At 30.1% G+C, this 22,604-nt stretch overlaps 1 protein-coding gene across 2 annotated transcripts in view; it reads left to right on the top strand.

Moving 5' to 3' along the window:
* Nucleotides 1–280: 280 nt before the first annotated feature.
* CHRNA2_6 (Neuronal acetylcholine receptor subunit alpha-2) overlaps nucleotides 281–22,604 on the top strand; it is a gene marked incomplete at its 3' end in the record, with an annotated part of 82,873 nt that continues 60,549 nt past the window's right edge. The window contains exon 1 of one of the 2 annotated variants that reach the window (XM_012942153.2): nucleotides 281–1,238. In XM_012942153.2, the coding sequence (XP_012797607.2) occupies nucleotides 1,196–1,238 (43 nt within the window). In that variant the 5' untranslated portion in view covers nucleotides 281–1,195. Of the gene's footprint in view, nucleotides 1,239–18,046; nucleotides 18,294–22,604 lie in introns of those variants that run through there. The other variant, XM_051214525.1, reaches the window with a different exon arrangement.

Below are 22,604 nucleotides of genomic sequence, written 5' to 3'. Positions count from 1 at the left end.
ATTTACAGATTTGGTGAAATTTATCGTTGAGTTGACTTAATTTATTTTGATTTAGCTTTTATTGATGATTGTCTCTTCACCATGTCCTTATTAGTCAGTTGGTAAACTACAAATATATATATATATATATATATATATATATATATATATATATATACAAACGTTATTATGTAGAAACCAATGAAGCTTATGGAAATTTATTCTGTTCACTTGATTGGATAACAATTTAGGATAGTTGATATTTATATGATTTCCTATAAAAATGTAAATATTTGTATCTATGTAGTTATGTATGTATGTGGGTATGATGAGGATACCGTATATACACATCTAGAAATTTCTGAATAAATAAAGTTATTCTATTCATTTATCCATATTATACTTGTAATCAGTATTTAACTTATTACTAATACCATTCATATAAGTAATATTCTCATATTATCATGATTAATGGGTGTGGTCAAATTCAATTTTTCATATCCATAATATCAGACGTGTGTTGAAGGTATTTTCTACCACAAATTTAAAAAAAAAATAATAACACCATAGTTTAATAAAGAGTGACAAATTTTTTTAAGAGAAAACAAAACGAAGAAAAACAAAACCCAGTAACAATTGATTATTATTGTTATTATATTCACAAGTACAGTTACTATGAATAAAATTTAAAAAAAATTGGAATTATTTAGTTTTGTGCTAAATTATCACTAATTTAAATTCACAATTTTGTTTTTTTTAATATTGATTTCTTTGAAGAAAAAAAAAAGAGAAGGAAAAAATAATAATAAACAACTGGGAACTGTTGAAGAGAATAAAAAAAACCGCTTCAAGATTGTTCCATTCATAATGAGAACCATTTATACAATTAGAATGTAATATGTAAAAAAAAAGAAAAGAAACAAAAATCAATAAAAAAATTATTGTTAATTTAAACAATTTTAATTGTTTTATTTATTTAGTTTCTAGTACAGAAACAGATTAAATTCATGTTGAATATATACAGATACATTTATATAAATATTATCAAGAAGATAACCTGATATACTGAATTTATTACAATTATATCATTTGTGTTTAAAATATACCCTGAATTCATATTTTAATCAATATACTTTAATATATATATCTTGTCTTTCAATGGTAAATCTTGTTATATTTATTATTCACAATCAATGATTTTGTTGGTTCAAAGAGAATGGATCTAATATATTTAGTATGTCAATTTATAATGTTTTCTGGTAAGTTACACATATCATTTAATTTTTATAAAGGTAACTAAAGAAGTTGAATAAATTTTATGTTTATCTCAATCAGTCAGTTAACTGCAACGTAGGACCAGGCACATATGTGCATCGTTTCAAGTTGCCATACTTCATTAGCACAACAACATGAATACTGGATTCATAGAAGTGGTTAGTTCAGTAGTGGTAATATATAAAAGAAAGATTGCATATAAGAACATAGTACAGGAAGTAGGAATTAATTCGTATGGAGAAACTTATGAAGCGATTTTAATTTCCTAGTTTAAGAGAAGACAGGTAGTGTATACACCTACGCCACTGTGATTAATTTTGAGACATTCCACTCAGTCTCTAACTATTGGTTACGATAGTCACGCGGATCCCAACCGAGTAGTCTACATCTACTAACATGGCTCAGATTAGAAGTTAGTGACTTCCAGCACTGATTCCAGGTTTTGGTTTGGCCGCCACTAACTTTCTTCCAACCATCCCCTACACTAGTCAGTATTTCGCGTCGTGGTAATCGGTGTTCAGGTATATGCAACACGTGGCCTAACCATCTCAGTCGATGAAGATCCACAACCTCATCAACTGTTCACCATCATACCCTAATATATATATATATATATTATTGAATAAATTCGTATAGAAAAAAATTACCATAGTAGGAATAGAACATAAGTAGATGTTTTTAAATACCTCTGTTTTGATTGTCAATAATCATAGGTGCCTTTGCAAATCACTATACAATGTCATTGTACATGACATTGTTACATCCATTTCGATGATAATTTTCATAAATTAATATATTAGATTAGTTATTTTATGTAATGTCGTATTCTAGAAGCGTTTCTGTTGTTTTTGTTGTAAATGATAAGAACGTTGACCAAAAGTTTGTATTGATCTAATCAATCCATATAACTTTATGAAAATAATCGACTTTGCAGGCAAAACCATTTTTCTCTTCGTGATTGTAGCTATGAAGGATAATAATAATTTTCGATAACATTAAGTTATAAAATGGTTGAATTGTAATCTTGGACTGAATTTAATGATTTTAGGTCACCTTGATATATTTTTAATGACTTTACGCCTAAACAATGTTACGCTTTGTAGAACATTGGGTCCACACTAATAGCCGAAGAGAATGTCAACCTATTTAACGTAATTAAGTAAGGTATTAACAATGATTGTGTTACAAAACTGTAGTGAACTACTAGACTTAAGAAATGAAGTTTGAGGTGAAAAAAAAACATGAAATGTCAGTATCAAATATGTCAACGTCATGATTTATAAAAAAGAAAACATTCATGAATCTCTAATTTAACCTAGTGTTGTAGTGAACGGAACACCAGTGGGGACAATCGTATGTAAATAACACAAAATTACAGGACTAGTTAATAAAATCTAACAATCATAAAGTAAATGCTTAATTTGCAAAATGTCCATCAATTGTCTCAAAATCACTCAGACTTCATTGTTCTTGCATTTCCATACAAATTGCATTCTGTTTCGATTCTTTACTGTTCGATCCTCTTGCTTCTTTGCTGCCAGACCTTCTGTTTACGACTAATATCACATACTGGTTAGCGTTTTTTGAATAATTTCTTCTGGTTAGCGTTTTTTTTAGCGAGTTAGTTTTCTACGGGATGGGGACGCTAACCCCATGCCCAACCCTCCTCCTTTATCCGGGCTTGGGACCGGCAGTAGCCCCCGGAGGGACTCCAGGCGGAGTTAATATCATATACTACTTATGTCAATATAAGTAACACACACCACAGTGTCACCTGATGTTTTTACTTACTGAGGATCAATTTGAGTTCCAAAACATTTAGTTCATACTTGAATAATAAATCAAACCCATTGTGTCATCCATATTATAAAAGATTACTCAGCAATGAATATTTTTTTTAATGATGTTATTCAATCAATTCACATAGTCATATATTCAGTAATTTGAAAAATATATTAGTCTGTAGAAGAACAGAAATAGATTATACGGTAAACTGTTCAGAATTTCAAGAAGGTTGCTTAATGATTAGACGAAAAAAAATACAGTGAGACAAAAGTAAATTAAGGATCAGCAGTGTTAACAGATATTTATTTGCATGACATATATGAAAACGTAACGAAAAATGTCAAAGTAATATTAATAAATGAATGATTATTGCGGATAACGGACGAGGTTATTCATAACTAATTTCAAATTAAAAGGAAGATTAAGTGAGATATTGAGACCAGAAAGAAAAATGATAGATTCCAACTGCTACCAATACACAAAGAGTTCATGATTAAGCTGTGAGAATTTAAAAGGAAACGCCTCTGATATATTTGAGAGCTAATTTTGTTAAAGTAATATGATTAGAGTTGATAAGACGCTTCTATAATGATGTGTTGATGATTTATATTCTTTTAATATACACGATAGGTAATTTTCTGTGATGTGTTTAGAAAGCAATAACTTTGTTCAATCAATAAAACTTGACGTATAATAGCAAATAAATCAATAAATGAACATCAGAATAGCCCAGAATAAAACTTTATCTCTAACATATACAAAATGTCATCTATGATATAGTTAAAAACTTTACGTTAACTCAAACACAGATACAATATTCTACCATAGTTTAATTTAATAAAAATAAATTGGAGTGTATTTTATTTATTGATTGATAAGGTTAACTTCCAATACCTTCCTATTCTACCTACATTGGTCTATAAGGAAAATCCACATAGAATATTCCAGAATTCTGTAATCACTTATTTTTCATATGTATTTATCGATTAAAGCAAAATAATAGCACTCGTTATTATAATAACAAGTTCATTCTTTCACTATACTAAAGAGATGACTTATCAATAAATATGTATGTATTCAATATCTTATACTGAGGTCACGTTCTTATTACAAGTAAATAAAGAAATAAATAATTATTTGAACAAATGAAAACAATAAATAAATCCAGACAATTTTCCTGATAATATTAAATTATGGTAACATTAACAAAATATATTTTTTTCCACGAAATATAGTCAATAAGGAATTAACAAATTCTTATTTTGTTGATCCTCTTCCTTCTTTATTTCGATTCTACAACTGTTTAAACTTCATGAGCAATGATGGATAGTGACTAGCAATGAAATCCAGGATATACTTTTCGTCCTAATTTAGGACTCGTCAACTAGATGTACCTACATCTGTGACTTGAACCCATTATCGTTCGCATCAAACGCCATCGCATTATCCACTTAGGTGCTGAGTCCTGATGGCAACTTTCTTGTGGATTAGGATGAAGTTTAGATTCATTCTATATTGTTTGCTTGAATCTTCCGATTGATGTTTAAGACTGCCATTGATCAACCTTAAACATCATTGGGAAGATTCAAACAAACAATACAAGGTGGTTAAAAGTCATTTACATCGTAAAATCTAACTTCACTTATGTAGAACAATTTGAGATCAGTTAGTGGTTGTGAAATGTCAGTCAATTTAATAAATAATCATGTCTCTCTGATCATGGTTATTAGGATAACATCTACACACAAGTAATACCACCATTAGGTTCTCATTAGGACAAATATATAATTCATTCGCAACACAAGTATATATATATATATATATATATATATATATATATATATATATAATGAATTTCGACATTCATTATATAATTAAGCACATACTTGGGTTTGTTATTTGATTATAGTTAAGCAATGAGAATTATTATCATTATTATTACTTTGTGTAAAGTTTCAGATTTTTTTTTCATCATTCGTCTACAAATCATGAATGAAACTTGTTAGTAATAGTCGAAGATAGACGAAATCTTAATCAATATTGTTTCCAACTTCATTTCAAAGGAAAATCGTTACTGAAAGAGGTATTCTATAGTCATTTTTTAAAGTTAGTTTACTAAATAGAGCAAAGGTAAATTTATAATTTGTTAAGGAACACGATCAAGTATACATTATGATGAGATAATTGTTTCTAATAAAGTTGAATAAAGATAAATGAACAATTGATTAGTTAGTGATGATTTACAATAATAAACATATCGATATATTGACAAACGAATAGTGTGATTATATCCATGAAGAGTAAACAAATTATTAATTAAAACAATGTTTTACCGATTTCTTCTTTAGTAGCTGTAAACATAATATTCTTTTTATATACATTTACAATTATGTTTACTTTTTGGACTGGTCTTAATGTAATACTTGAGTACACAGAAACAATTTCAGTCAGTTCTCCAGCTCACTAATCAATAATTAAATGATAATTTATTCAAATATTATAATTATTTTAACAGTGTTTATTTATCGAAATAATAAATTAGCATAAATCTAATGTATTAAATAATATAATTATAATAATTCCAATAGTTGAGATCATGAGTAGTCAATTGGAGCAAGATCATCATGGAAAACCTGGAAGCACTGGACAGCCGTTGCGTCCTATTGTGGGACTCCTCTGCGGGATTCGAACCCAGAGCCTGTCAGTCTCGCAAACGATCGCTTAATTATTAGACCACTGAGCGGGCATCCAGCGGTGTTAATATCTAACTTCAACTAGTCCACAAAATTCAGCGACACATCCACCATTGTCATCAGCGAGTTACCATCTCACAATTGACCCTGTTAAATTTCAATGGTCACTGCTTATCACTAGAACTCCAGGATATACCTCTTGAAGTCAGTCACTAGTGAGCATAGGTTGATTAGTATCAGAAGGGGTTTTGTGGAGATTGTAGTAATTTCAACAGTTGAGATCATGAGTCAGTTGAAGCTAGACCACCATTGAAAGCCTGGAAGCACTGGACAGCCGTTTCGTCCCACCATGGGACTCCTCAGCAGTGCGCATACACGACCCGCCTCGCGTGATTCGAACCGAGGACCTATCAGTTTCGCGCCAGGCGCTTAACCAACTAGACCACTGAGCCGGCATCCAACGGTGTTAATGTCTAACATAAACTAATCCATGAAGTTGAGCGACACATTCACCAATGTCTTCAGTGAGTTAATATCTCACAACAGACCTGGATGAACTCCACTGGTCACTACTTCTCACTAAAACTCCAGGATATCAGAAGGGGTTTTGTGGAGATTGTAGTAATTTCAATGGTTGAGGTTCAATTAGTTTAAGTTAGACATTAACACCGTTGAATGCCGGCTCAGTGTTCTAGTGGTTAAGCGCTCGCGCACGGAACTGATAGGTCCTCGGTTCGAATCCTGCGAGCGGGATCGTGGATGCGCACTACTGAGGAGTCCCGTAATGGGACGAAACAGCTGTCCAGTGCTTCCAGGTTTTCCATGATGGTTTAGGTTCAATTGACTCATGATCTCAACTATTGAATTTACTTCAATTTCCACAAAATCCCTTCAGGATTATAATACTTTCATTAAATATTAAACAATTTGTTTTGGCTAATTAAATCTATACAGAAATATGTTATATTGAACTAAATACGAAATATCACATAACTTGTAATTTTCATAATAACCTATTTTTTAGAATAGAAATATTATGACTAATATTGTAATCCAGGACAAGCTTTTCGTTCTATTCAGGATGTGTCAACTGAATATATCAGTCTGATTATTTGATTTTCACATAGAGACATCCTAGATTTCACTACGAGCTGTAATTCATCTATCTTTTTTTCTAATGACATATGTCATAATAGTTATGAAGCTACAATCATCTAGATCATCAAAATCAAGTTATTTTATAAAACGTTTATTCATAGTTTCAATATGATACTATCTGTAACTCTAAAAGATAGTGTACTGCAGATTTTGTTTTCATTAATTATAATTTACTTGTAACAATAGGTCAATTTTTTTATGTAAAATGCTAGATTATAATTTTGTATTTTAAAGTTTGTAATCATCTAATGTTTAGTCAGTTTACTTACATTATGAAGTAAATATTCCAGTGAATAAATTGAAACTAATTAAGTAGTATTTTCTACAAATGGAAAACTAATATTCACATATTTAATAAAAACTATAAAGAAATTGCTTTTAAAAAATTACCTCTCTTGAAGGCATTTAACAAAATCGTCTTTAAGAAGTTGTAAATACACATCAGTCAATGGTAACTTATTGATATTTGTTCATTGTGAAAACTTTGAAGCTTTTGAAAAATCTCAAAATGTAAGATTGATATCTGTTATAACTAGTCAGATGAATGCTACTTGTTATATCTGGTCATCGCTGATTGTTATGTCAGAAACGCTTATCACGTATACTGGATACGAGGGATCTCTGCAATCTCCATGACGCGAAAGTAAGAACACAAAAACTGGTATAAGTGAGGATTTATTAACCCCAAAACACGACGACAACGACCCTAGTAGATAATACACTAATTTATATATTGATCGTACACCAATTTTGGTTAATATTTAGGATGAAATCACATATATAACAAATCACATACTGAGCATAGTTCATGTCAATTGAATATAAGAATATCGTATATTATACAGAAGAAAATATCATCCTGGGAAAACAAATCAAATACTACACTGAATGATCCACACGTTGAATCAAAGCGGAAGTAATGTTGAGTAAGAATCATAATGAGTAAATCAATGGAATTTTGACTTCTTTCCATCATATCAATGTCATACAGCATTGATTGGTTATAATAGTTCAATAGTTTACCAGTGAGATCAAGTTAACCCTTTTTGGCACAGTATCAGATTATCATATTTTATTATTCATTATTAAGAAATCACTGTTATTATCGTACCCTTTTATTATATTCACTACTAAGTTTTACATTTTACGTATAACTGATTAAATTTGTTAAAGGTTATTGATAGAATCAATCGAATTATTAATAATATTCACTTGTATTGATTGACACATATAGCTTAGTTCATTCATGTTACCGTGAAATAAAGAGCAAACAATTAACAATTGTTCTTTAATTATATAGTAAAAGCACATTGTTAGTTGAAAATGATCACTGAAAATAATAACACTGTCAATTTAGGTCAAACAAGCTACATTCCTTTTTTCATGTATCTACCTACCTTTAGCATTTACATAACTACATCATGTAATTTACATAGGTACATCTTAATTTGACACGTAATTTGTATTAAAAACGACAAACAAACATATTTTGTTAATCATTTTATGATTTTGGTCAAACACCGTCATCGATTTATACTTATAAACATATCAAATATAAAATGAATAGTGATTTGAAAAATACATGTAAACCATTTCTAAACATTGGGCAAATGAAAAAGAAGAACAAATAGACAGAATACTGTTACAAAAAGAAAAAAGCAGAAACTTTCCAGCATGACAGTTTATAAATCAATAAATTATTATTGTTACCATCATAATTATTCTGTAATTAATGTCAATATATTATGTTTTTTTTACGGTGTCCTTTTCAGCTCAGTTACTTTTCCTATTATTATTTAAAATGAGAAATAGAAAAGTTAGACATTTTGTCTGATAAATATAATATTGATATAATATGTACATACTTTAGATATGTATTAGTGAATAGAAAATTAGTGTATAGACTTTTCTCTGAATTCTCATAGGCTCTTAATGAAGTTGTGACTTTGAGTTCAATGTACTAACTAATAGGTATTACAATATATGATTAATAGTAAATTTTTTTTATATTTTCATAGGGTTTGCCGACTAATAAGGTACAATAAGATCACTATGCATTTGAATATCACATATATGTAAAGAACGTAGAAATTGATCGTTTATAATTCTGCAAATAAACTTCTAGACTAATGTGTTGTGAAAACAAGCAGTTGGTAATGATAACTATACTATTTATGAGATCTTAATGAGTAGAAAATTGTATTTCTGACGTTTTGTGACTTGATGTAGGCCACTTCTTCAGAGTACTCAATTAATTTGAAACTGTTAAGTCCAAACTTGGCATTGATATCTTTCTACAAGAAGTTGGTGCAAGTGAATTCATATTTCTCAAACGTTTTGCATTTTTTCATTTATACGCTATTCAAATCAAGACTCGCAATTTTAGACTTAATTATATGGAATAACATGTTAAGTAATCATTTTACTCAATCTTTTTTAAAATATATATTATTGAATTCAACAGAGAGTTTTAGAAAAACACACTATAGGCATAAGGTCTAAAAGTTGTAGACTAAATTAGTTTTCAAGTAAATATGGACCTAGGAAACACTGATTTATACTTCCCTTTTTTCATACATGTTGACCTTAATAATTAAACTCCAGAAATTTAATGATTAGGTATTTTAGGATAAGATGGTTGGAGGTAGTCAACAGGAAACTCTGGAGCTAGGTATCTTGTCAGCACTTGTCAGCAAGGTGAACCTGTAATCTTGTGGGAACTGATGCTTCCTGAATAATTCGATCCCGTGTCACCAAGCTTCACAATCAGAGAGGTTAACACTGGGCTATCTCAACATAGCGCCCGCAATGTCGAGTCACCTAGATTGGTGGCCACATTGCAACATGATCGATAGCATTCGATCTGCACTAAGAAGGACCTGACAAACATGATATTGATCACCAATCAGTGATCAATCAATTTTGATTAACTATTTTTTGGAGTTTTGTTTGACAAATAGTGAAAATATGGGAGATGAACTTTTATCAGAAGAGGTTTTGTGGAGATTGTAGTAATTTCAATAGTTGAGATCATGAGTCAATTGAAGCTAGGCCACCATGGAAAACCTGTAAGCACTGGACGACCGTTTCGTCCTATTGTGGGTCTTCTCAGTTGTGCGCATCCACGATCCTGCCTCGTGAAATTCGAACCGAGGACCTATCGGTCCCACGCTGGAGCGCTAAACCACTAAACCTTTGTTTATGTATAGTGGTATTGTGTTGTTAATGATTCCAATCTTTTTCGTTGCTATATTGACAATATATGACTGATTAGCATGATTGGTCATTTATTCACAAAATAAATAAGTTTTATTTATTCTGATAGTTCTGAAATTGAGGCCAATAGTTTTTAAATAAAGTCAAGAAATCATTACCCTAAAATTCATACGGTAAACCATTTAAGAATATCGTTTGATTCAAACATGAATTTCAACACTGAATTAAGTGAACTGTGGGCAATTAAATAAAATTTGAATACTTGTATGAAACAGAACATCCAGGACGTAATGCAAGAATTTTAATTCTGGAAGTAATTATCATAATTTCCGAAAATTGTAATTTATTAGCGGACATTATCAAATTAGAGGATTGTTAATACAGAGTTAACGAATGACTCATTGATTTCCAGTGTTAAACGTTCACATTGGCGCTTTTCAAAACTATTATTCAAATAATCTTTCATTGTGTTAAGTTGAGTTAAGCTGCTATTGAACTGTGTCGAGTTTACAAGATGAATTGGTAGTGTTATTGAACATTTCCCATTGTTATCTGCATGGTTCTTTTTACTTGATTTATTTGTAGTTATCTTGATATTTTTTAATCAGTGCAATTTTATTAATTAACGATGTTCAAGTTTGGCAGGGAGTTCTAAGAAAAGACAGAAAATCGTTTGTTACGGTTATAATTAGGTGTGATAAGTATACTACACCGTGGTGCAAGTAGGTTGGAAGGGAGCTAGAAATAGACGTAACGAAACATGGCTTAAGCTCGTGAGGTCATGAAATCTTGATCTCGGTCTTGCTAGTAAATGAAGAATACCTGGTTCCGCACAAAAACCTCGTTTAGTGGTTGGAAACTTTAAATGATATAGCTCCAGATTTTTCACAATAACATTGCATTTTTTTGTTGGCAACTTGAGCTAACATACCTTTATCTCATATTCTACACTAATGATACATACACATACATCATAATTTTTTATCCGATGCCAGGAAAGTCACCTATTTGTTTATCTCTCTCATTTTCTGTTCACTAATTAGGCAAACAACTATCTCATATACTTATAATGCCATATTAATAATAGTTCACTTCTGGAACAATGAACTTTCCCTGACTTCAACATTCAATATAACGACTATGTTACCCCATATTTATTCTTAAAAATATCGAAAACCATGAATTTATGATTTTTCATTTTAGTACTTAAAAATAGTTTTCGAAATATATTTGTAGTGCATCTGAGAAATTATGATACTCATTAAAATAGCCTTTATGAAGTGAATTTGATTTTTTTCCATGGTGGAATAACGTTTCTCTCACTGTTATAGAGACGGATATGAGTTTAGTGGTAATGATGTAACTCAGTAAGTCACTCGATTCATTTAAAACTTTCTAAAGTTACAACTTTGACCACTACTTCGAAACGAACGGCCAGAGAAATGTGGTTACGTGAAATCGAGTTTGAAAAGTTCATCACCACAAAAGATTCATCAAAAGCGTCATGCTTTGAAAAATATTTTATCGAAATGTGTCAAATAAAACTGGACACACTGATTTATCTACAGCAAAGACTCTGTTTAGAATTATTTTATAGCGTGTTTGTTAAATGTTAAATTTGCTTAGAATTACAAAATGACTCTATGCAGTAACAGACTTGTCACTTATGTGATTTAAGAATCTTAACGAATAAATAAATAAACTCAAGAGCTACAATGTATGACTGACTTAAGGCTATTTCTATTTAAATGATAATCATATTTAGAAGAGTAATGAAAGCATTAAAACTAAATGACATCTCAGAAAAAATTAACACCTTAAAACTACATCAACCCTTGTTACTATTCTACAGAAATCATTTGTATTATTCTATGAATTAAACAGTATGAAATACATTACAACAGCAAATGGGATACTATTTATAATGCCTGTCTTCGTTGTTTTCTTTAAATATCGATTATTTGAATATGATATAAATAGTTTCATCGCATTAGGAGAAAAAAGTATTGGCTTTTTTCTTTTCATTTCAGTCCAAGGTAAATGTGATGCTTTTCTATAAAGTTTTCATTAAAATATCACGAAATGATAAAAAAAAACGAAAATTCAGAATTATCTCACTGACATAATATGTTCATTGATATGAATCAAATAACATAAAAAGAGCTATAAAGGGAAAGAAGTGAGAAAAAAAAGTTCCTTTTTTAATCCATCTATTACATTTCTTAATGTACTTTGTACACAGTATGCTAAGAAACATCAGCTGAGCTAATAATTAATAATAACGCTGAATATTCTTTTTGAAGTAAACTGTCTGTTCAGTTGGGTTGTGTTTTTTTTCGAAATAACTATGTGTACACAGTAGGCGGCTATTCTTTTTTTGCTAACAATTAATTATTGGTTAGGTCTAGGTTGAATTTATCATCCAAGCTACAAATAATAAACTGAATAAGTTAATTTATGCAAAAGAATACGTCAGTAAACATTCATTTATATTCATTTCATTATAATAAAAATTAGTACCAAATATGTACGTTGATCTTCATATAGTGATGTTCTTTGCATTGAAAATCTATTTAACGAGGAAAGAAATTGTTTCTTTAAATGCCTAAAGTTCATGCGTATGGATATTTGTGTTTAACATTTGATAGATACAATCTTATAGTGATCTTAATAATTGTCAATAAAGAATACTTAATCATATAATAATCAATAAATATTTGTTATTTTATAATTTACATAGATATTTTTATCGAAGAACAAATTACAAATAAAGGATAGGTAATCTGTGACAAATAAATGAATTCCGATTGAAACTTGTATTTCTATGAAATCCAAATTTATTTACTAAACTATACAAAAACATAATGCAAGGTTTTACGATGTATGTAAAACGGTTTCTGATTTTATTCTCAAACCAGTTTTCCAGAATGATGCAGCTGGTATTGTTTGCTTTTATCTTCCCATTGTTGTCTAGGACTGCGATTGATCAGTCTATTGTTGTCAATACGTGCATACTGTGCGGATTACCTCGATATTGCCTTAAGTCACAAGTTTTATAAGCAAAGATAGATAGTGCCTAGTAGTGGAATTCAGGACGCTCGTTTCGTCCTATTTGGGACTCGTCAGCTGGATGTTACCGACTGTATTATATTCATAGGTTTTCTCAACTAGTTATTGACACCTGAAAACACCACTCTAGTATTAGAAACACTGAACCTGTTACTTTTATGAAGCATGATTCAATGTTTAGAATTATAATAAGTCTTAACGGAATCACCATTCGCAATACTACTTTTGATAAAAAATCCCAGCTGACCCTTTTGTGATGAATAATATTAATAAATAATCTAAATTAAGTAGGAATCTTGCTTCTATGAAACAAATAAAATTTGCTCCCATGTAATAGTGCAATACATTTAGTACCAATTCATATCCATAAATTAAATACTTCCAAATGTTACGTCCAAGAAACAAAATCAGCTTTTACGCTTTTCAATTTTCTGTTTACGTTTTGTATTTTTAAATAATTTGGTTACTGTTTTCAAATACAAAACAGATATATAGACTAAGATTGAATAAAGGGCTTACAATTGGCATTCATACCCTTTTTCTAATGAATATTAATTAAGCAAAGATGGACTGATCAATTGCAGTCCTAAACATCAATGAGTAGATTCAAATAAACAATATCAAGTGAAAATTGACTAATTTTGCGAACTTAATTCTGTAGTTAAAACGTATCGTTTGTAATTATCTAAAATTAACTGATAATGCAAATAAACCGTGTTATTGAACTTTAGTATTTATCATTACTATCTCCATTATTCCTCGTTGTATAGAGAGTAAAAACGGTCCATACTTTAAAACACTAATATATTCAAGAAATGAAATACTTCGTCATAATAAACTATTAATAATTTTTATGATCGTGAAAAAGGTTTACATATTCAAAATTATTGTAATATTGTATAATTTGACTGGTGAACTACTTCTTATAACACAGGATGTACTATTGAATACAGTCATTATTATTAACATTTGAAGAATAATGTAAAATAACACCATATATTGTTTTCGTCTTGAATGATATAATAAACATAGTCTACTTAGAATATGTTAGAATTAAAATAAACAGACTATTTATATTTATTCGTCATACCATAATGATTACATTGACAGGTCTAATCCGATTTTCATAACAATATAAAATAAGTAATTATATTGTTATCATGAGTGAATAACTGATAGCCAAGAATTTCCATAAGTAAATAATAGTCATTGTGTATTTTATCTTTCATGAATGACTCGATATTTTTATATTTATACATATGTTCACAATTTTTTTTGAAGATTTGAATACGTAAGAGTATTAAGATAATGTTTTCTTTATCTTCTATGAAGTGTTTTGTTTATATCTCTCATTACTATGTGACATACATTCAGTAAATCAGAATAACTTCAATCTTTGTATTTCTCTAGATAATACTATGTTATCATTTTATTGTCATTACGGTGACATCAACTGAACATTAAATGATAGATTCATTTAGCCGATTAACGACACATAGATATTATGCAATATTATTCAATCATAGAAACAAATAAACAAGTCTTCATTGATTAAAATTAATATCTTTTAGAACGTTATCGACAGTAGAAAATCATCAAGTGTATAGTATTTATCAGTATTAATATATTCATGAGTAAAAGGATTTTTGACTACTTCCAGTAACCCGACTTAGAAAAGTAATCATAAACGTTATAAGATCGAAATGTTGTTGACTATAAAATTACTGACCATTAGATTTCTTTTGACTAATTCACAAGTAAAATCTATATCTGAAATGATCATTCTTTTTCTGTGGATATTAATACATATCATATTGCTGCACAATAGTGTGATATATTGGATCTTTCCAGTAGTCCCAGGATTTCATTCGGTGTAAAACTTAGTAAATGACAAAGAATATTTGAGCTAATTTCATCAAAATAAATCTTGGTATCCGTGACCGTTATTTCAATAAAAGCAACTGAAGATAGAATAATATATATAAGGTATGATTTATGTAAATGGTATCGACTGTCTCAGTTCTTTTCAATTCACATCATTCATATACCAATAACTCATATATCATGATTACGAAAATCTTCAGCTGAATTTGTTAAAACAGTTTAAGTTCAATTCACAGCCACCTTTTAATGAACTTCAAAGTTTCCTCTTATAGTGAGACAACTGAGATTTTGTTTTGAGAATGTATCAGAATGTTAAAGAGAATTATTATTTGAAATAATAATAGTGAACATCTATTGATATATGTCTGAAAGTTATTCCATTGATTAATTTCAACAGCATTTTTTCTACTGATCACATTGAATAAACAGGATTTACACGTTGAAGAATATGAGAATAATAATTTTAGTAAAAATAGGTCTACTTGTAAATAAATGAAACTGCTACCACTCAAACATTCCGTTTGTGCCTTATAGTTAAATTTGTAAATAGACGAATAAAGTCGAAATGTATTTTCCTCATAAACCACTACTACGTGAAATCATTTTGATCAATTCTAAAAATTACCCATCACACAACAGATTTATTAAACGTGGATACTATTACCAGTACGTAGATTACACGCTTGTTGTGTACGAGAATAGTATAAATAAACGAGAGCTGTTGAAAACTTCCAATAATTTTCATTCTTTTGCTAAAATCATCTGTGAAGGGGATCACGAAAGCAGCACAACTTTCTTGGAATTTCATCCATTTGAAAGTATGGACTGGTTCATAAGAAAAGTCCTTCTATAGAGATCATTCAGATTAGTCAAAATGTAAATTTTCATGTCATTCTGCTTAGATGCTTGAGCCATAGAATCAAACAACTGCGTTCTCAGAATTATGCAGAATAAGAAACAGATAATCTAAAAGGTACGCTACTGAAAATTAGATATCCTATCGACTTCACCAAAAAGTATATCTTCTAACCAAAAAAGACAAGGAAGGAAAACCTTATATCGTTCCCTTAAAGTAGACATAGTATTCAACATCTGTACACAAAAACGCGGATGATCTCTTTAAAGTTAGTTTAACGCTGCTAAATTGTATGTTGCCTTCTCAACCGAACCAGTACCTACACAACCACCTAAGGACAGATATTGATGATAAGTTATTCCATGTGAGTACAACAGTTTAACTGATCTTATTGAGCAATTTATGTAGAATGTATTAGGAAGGACATTTTCATGCATACTTGTGAACAAGTTTTGACAGTAAGTTTATCGTATGTCTACAGAAGACATAACATACACTCAAGCAATGAAAAGATCCAATAATTATCGATAATAATTAAAATAAGGACAAATAAATTTATTACAACAATACTCTTTATAGGTTATTCATCTGCAAAATAGAAACAAACACGTAAATAATTATTGCTTAACATGAAATTTCAAAAAAATATCATCAAAATTCATCAGGTCAATTCCATATCGACCAAATTTCATGAATGATTTATATATATTCACAGATTGTTATCACTTAGAAATGCATTTCAGACTATAACTTGGTAGAACTGACCAGTGAATATAAAGCATCCTTATTTATTCTCTCCGTTACTTTGTTATTTTAACAAAAGTTTACTTATATCTAGATTTCAATACCTCGATAACAACTAGGTAACTAATCACCATTTAACAAACTGTGAAAAGTTAACAGAGAACAAGACAGAAACAAACTAACAAAAACTTATTTTTTTTATATTTGCTACAAGAAAAGAACTTTAAATGTGTTTGATAAAATATATTCTACTCTTCAATAACCAGTGGGATTATGATGGATTTCCTCTCTTACAATTCACATAGTGAAATGGTTGAATCAACGTATTATTATTGTTTCCAGTAAACTCATTTATTTATTTTTTTTTCTTCTTTTCTGTTTTGTCTGTTTTAGATTCTATTTTTCTTTCTTTCTCTCTCTTTCTTTACTAAAATACAATCGTAGACAATAGAAACGGTTAGCTTTTCTTTAAAACGATATGAATAGTTTAAAATTGGAATTTATCAAGAACAACAAAACAGAACAAAAAGAAAAGAATTATTCTAATTACTCCTAGATGTTTATTCGGAGAGGACATTTTCCAATCAGCATTTTGTTGATAAGATGTTGCTTAAAAATTTATGCATCTAATTATCCATTTATATATATATATATATATCACATATATGATGAGAGCGTGAATAAAATGAAAATGGTAGCACAAGTCAATCGCTTATAAAATCGACAAAAATAAACCATTAATTTGCGTGTTTATTTGTTTATTTAAAGTATAAAAAAAGAAAAGGAAAGGAAAACAAAGTAGAGAGATTATATGAGATTAAATCAGTGAACAAAACAAGCTAATATAACAAGATATAAGTAAGAACACAATATGATTATATTTGATGTTTTCCTAGAAATATATTTATCTACTAAAAGCTAAATTCACATATATATTCACTTATGTAAGTCTATGTATCTGTATATAAAGATCTCTTTCCCACATTGAATCATGTATATATATATATATATATATATATATATATATATATACATAAATGTATCGGATTTCATTGGGATTTATTTTTGTAGGCTATATGATTTGATGGATATGATAATTGAAATCCAGGGTTACATTACATCATACATTAAAAAGAAAAAAGAAATTACTTTTTCATTCAATCACTGGTTCCGGTTTGATAAGATTTGCATAGTTCGAAAATTAGCGTTTCTCATATATCAGTGTAAGTTAAAATATCAGGACATATTTTATATTTCAGTGGTATATAAACACAATCAAGCACACACGATATTTCCATAAATGAATACACTTAGCACAATGAAATTTCATTTAGTTAAATATTATTAAATTAAACCGTCATTATTGTCTAACTAAATATTTACAACCAATATTAATAATATCACTGAAAAACTATTTGATTAACTGTAACCAGTTGAATTCGATCAAATTCAGAGTGTTGAATAATAATGAATTCAATATCTTATCGAACAAAAAAAACAGAATTCTTTTTGTGAAATGAGTTGAAGGTTCTTTTATTATGAGAACTAATGAGACACTTGAGTATAAGATAAATAAAACGCATGTCAATCTTTTTGAATTTCATCACATCAACATTGTGTTAATTGATAAAGAAGTAAGTAAAACTTCGATTATTTGTACGGTCTTTATGATTGCAGTTTGCTAGTTTGATTGAGAAATTCATTTTTAACATAAATGAACACCATGAAGGTAATGTATTACAATGATTATTGAGACTAAATGCTATTAACACATTAACAAACGTAAAGTGAGTAAACCAGTGACTTAAAATCACAAGGTACTGCAGTGAACGAGAACACCAGTGTGGACAATCAAATGTATTTTAATAGAACCTTACAAAATATCTTGGTAAAATCTGATAACCATACAGTAAATACTTCCTTACGAAATATCCATCAACTGTTTCAAAATTTGTTGTTTCTTCGTTCGCATACCAAACACTCTGTTTTCGTTCTCTTTTATTTTCTCAGCCTCCTACCTCCAGGCATTCCACTTTCCAATAGTAACACATACCGCTTATAACTGCCGACATCAGTAGCACGCATCACAATACTAGATAACTGTATTTCCCCATTTCGGTTTTCTTAAGAGAGTTCACTAACACAAACATGACACAGTTATGCAAGAGTCATCGAATATGAAGTGCAATTCATAAAATATTTAGATCTTAATGTATTTGAATTATGTCTATAAGAAAAACAAAACACTTATTAACCAAGTAGATAGTATTATAAGATTATGACAATTTTGTATGAAGGTCAATAAAATCTTCAGAAGTTCGTAACACTAGAAGTACATAATATGTTTCTATTCTTTTACCATAGAAAACAATTAACTCTTCATACAGTTAATAAACAAAATCAGCAAGCATACATGTAGTTTCTATTCTTCACATTATCTTTCTAATTCTATAAAATCACTCAACTATCCATACTTTCATACCTCATCAGGATACATATATAGATTTGAACAAGAACTCTTACCAAAATTTACTTCATGTTATATCGTCTACACATCAATATCATTTGTATTCTATCAAATTTACCATTGGGACTAAATTAAAACTTTTTTATATTGAGGGCGCAAATATTATGCAATCAATAAATTCGACGGAACTAACAAAAAAATTTAATAATTACAATTTTGTTGTTGATTTATAATTACATCGATGGACCTCCATTCTTTTTCTTCAGCATATGTACCACGTGGTAACTGATTATTTCTTGTTAAACTTACCAAAGCGAAAAAAATGAATGTTTGTTTTAACATTCTATATTATTAATTATTTACTATTGATTACTTCTAGGTGAAACAAAATAAATAATTGATGAGTTCGTTTGTCTGGACATTCGTCGTTTTTGTATACAAACTAATCATTATAAAATAAATTTGATCTTTTGTGAATTCCATTCTCTTACTTTAGGAGATTAATGATTATGCATGTTGTTCAAAGTAGTCTAAGATTTCGATCTGTTTATCTTTTATAAAAATAATCACGTCATGTTTCGGTAGTTTTCTTACCTCTAGTTCAATACTAATTACTTGAAATAAGTATCGTCCTAACAAGATAATTCATCACGATCGTCCATCAAAAGCTATTTTAGCACATACATCTATATTCTTTCTTTTTCAGTAACAAATCACCTAACAAATCAATCGTAATATTAAGTAAAGTATCCAACCCAAGTGATAAAACAAATCAGTTTTATTATATCATTTGTTCATTTGCTTAGTTTGATCTCTGATAATTTGAAATATCAAAGCCTAAATACCATCTTCATTTAGTCAAGATAATTATAATTCAGAAGGGGTTTTGTGGAGATTGTAGTAATTTCAATAGTTGAAATCATTAGTCAATTGAAGCTAGACCACCATGGAAAACCCGAAAGAACTGGACGAACGTCTCGTTCCATTGTGGGACGCCTCAGCAGCGAGCATCCACCACCCTGCCCCTCGCGAGATTCAAACCCAGGACCTATCAGTTTCGGGCCAGGCGCCTAACCAATAAAACCACTAAGCCGGCCGAGGAGTCCCATACTAGGACGAAACGGCCGTCCAGTGCTTCCAGGTTTTCCATGGTGGTCTAGCTTCAATTGACTCATGATCTCAACTGTTGATATAATTATAATTATTTTGGAAAAGCTAGATTAATGACATATGAATAGTGACTATCATTATACATTTTGTAGGACATTAAGAAAAAAATCTTTTAACTAATTTCTTTTATGTAAACATTTCCACTTATTTATAAATGTATATTTATATCTTATGACGTAATTAGATAAACAATTATTATACATAAACAAATAAATCATCATTAATAACAAGTTAAATATTGAATGATTAACTTCTTTTATTCCATTTGAATGGATAGTAAATGAAAATAAAACTAAATATTGAGAACTAATTTTTGCAGATATTCAGTTTATAATTGAAAAAAGGTAAGACTCTAATTTATGGACGAGCCAATCAGAAGCGTTTTAGAGATTTCAAGGGTACGGCGCCAACTTCAGTGCTTAATGCTAACGTACGATCGCTTCACAGGTAATTTTGTACAAAACGTTTTATAACAAATAAAACGGCGAGACGAGCCAATCCGGTATAAGATAATAGATCTCGGATTTTAACGCGAAAGCCCTTCATTCATTAGGCTAAATAAATTTCTGACATTACAGCTGATGTCAGTTCATGATGAAAACCCCATATATAATTCCTAAAGCAAATTACAACTACTATTGCGAACTGGATAATAAAAGCACCCGTAACACTGGCTGCAGCCAGGTACTACAATATATACGGGTGTTTGGAGAGCGTACAGACTCCTACATAGGCTTGGTTATGTGCATCGTGCTGTTATCCACAAGTAGCACGGTGTGCACTCAACAACAGTAGTGCACATAAAAAATATTGAAGCTATGTGGTCGGGGCTGAAAGAGTATTTAAGACTTCATCATGACTCCAGAGGCCGACTATTCTGTAGCCGTCTGGATGATTTCCTCTACTTCATGCAGTACGATTTTAGAACCTCTGAACCTCTTTCTAACCTTGATAAGTTTTTGAACCACATATAAGAAGTGTATCCACTTTATTTCCTTGGTTTTGTATAACGTATTTCTACTCTGTACTGACTTTGCTGATTGACTAATATTTCTCAGGGTCATTTGAGATTCGTTCATAGGTCGTCCATAAATTAGAGTCTCTCCGAAAAAATCTAAACAGTGTGTATTTTATAATTTAAATCAGGTTCACTATAAGACTTTTATGAATCATAGAACTAACAGTTTAGTCTTTTTAAGCAAAAATGAATAGTGGCTAGCTGTGGAATACAGGATGCGCGTTTTGTCCCAAGTTGGGACTCGTCAGCTGGATGTACCTGCATCTCAGAGTTGATGTTTACTACGGGACTCGAACCCAGTACCATTCGTTTCAAACGCCATCGCGTTATCTACTTAGCTACTGAGTCCTGATAGCCACCTGCTTGTGCAATGGGGTGAAGTATAAATTTACTTGTTGTTGTTTTACTTGCACTTCCCATTTTTATTTAGGACTGCAATTGATCGGCGCTAGCCACTATCCATCTTTGCCTAATAAAAACTTGTGGCTTAGGGCTATATCGATGCATCTACACAGGATGCACAAATGCCAACAAGAGACTGATCAATTGCAGTCCCAAATAGCAATGGGAAGATACAGGTAATGCAACATCAAGTGAATTTAAAAGTTTAGTCATTCAAGATCATATAGGCAAAATTTTCAAAGTTCATAAATTTATGTTGTAGTGTGCCGAATAGCATGATAGCTTGTGATGTAGTTGTTTTTTCTGCAATTCCGCTACTCATTTGATGTTATACACAAAATATTGAAATTGGTTTCTAGCAATATACAGCACCAATTAGTTTATGACCATAAGCCATTTTTTACGTTTTAATTCAAATAACGGAGATTTAGTGTTAAAATGACTGACATTCAGTGGTCATTAGGTAATCATTCATAAACAAGTGACGGTTTTGTAAAACGTTACAAAGTATATGAAGATTATTCCTGTCCAATACCGACATACGTCGCAAGCGGTTGATTGAAATCCAGTCTTTGAATGCGAAAACAGGATACATAATAATCTAAAAAACTTGGAGACGTAACTAAATAACAGATATTTTGAAGTTCATAAAAATAAATCATACAAAGATTAGACCTATGCGTTTTGAATAGTCTATCAGTCTTTCAATAATGCTTTCTGCCGGATTACAACTGAATAGGAATTAAACAGCCTGAATAATTAATCAAAAGAACTTGCAGAGGTTTCTTTCAAGCAGAAAGATCTTTAACGTTAAAGTAACGGCATTTTTATGCAATAATTCTTCGAATATCAGTTGGCTGCCCGTAAAGGTAGAGGAACCTAAGAGAA

The sequence above is a fragment of the Schistosoma haematobium genome, chromosome 2 (assembly GCF_000699445.3).
Source record: "Schistosoma haematobium chromosome 2, whole genome shotgun sequence".
Lineage (NCBI taxonomy): Eukaryota > Metazoa > Platyhelminthes > Trematoda > Strigeidida > Schistosomatidae > Schistosoma > Schistosoma haematobium.
This window is presented reverse-complemented; position numbering and strand designations above follow the sequence as displayed.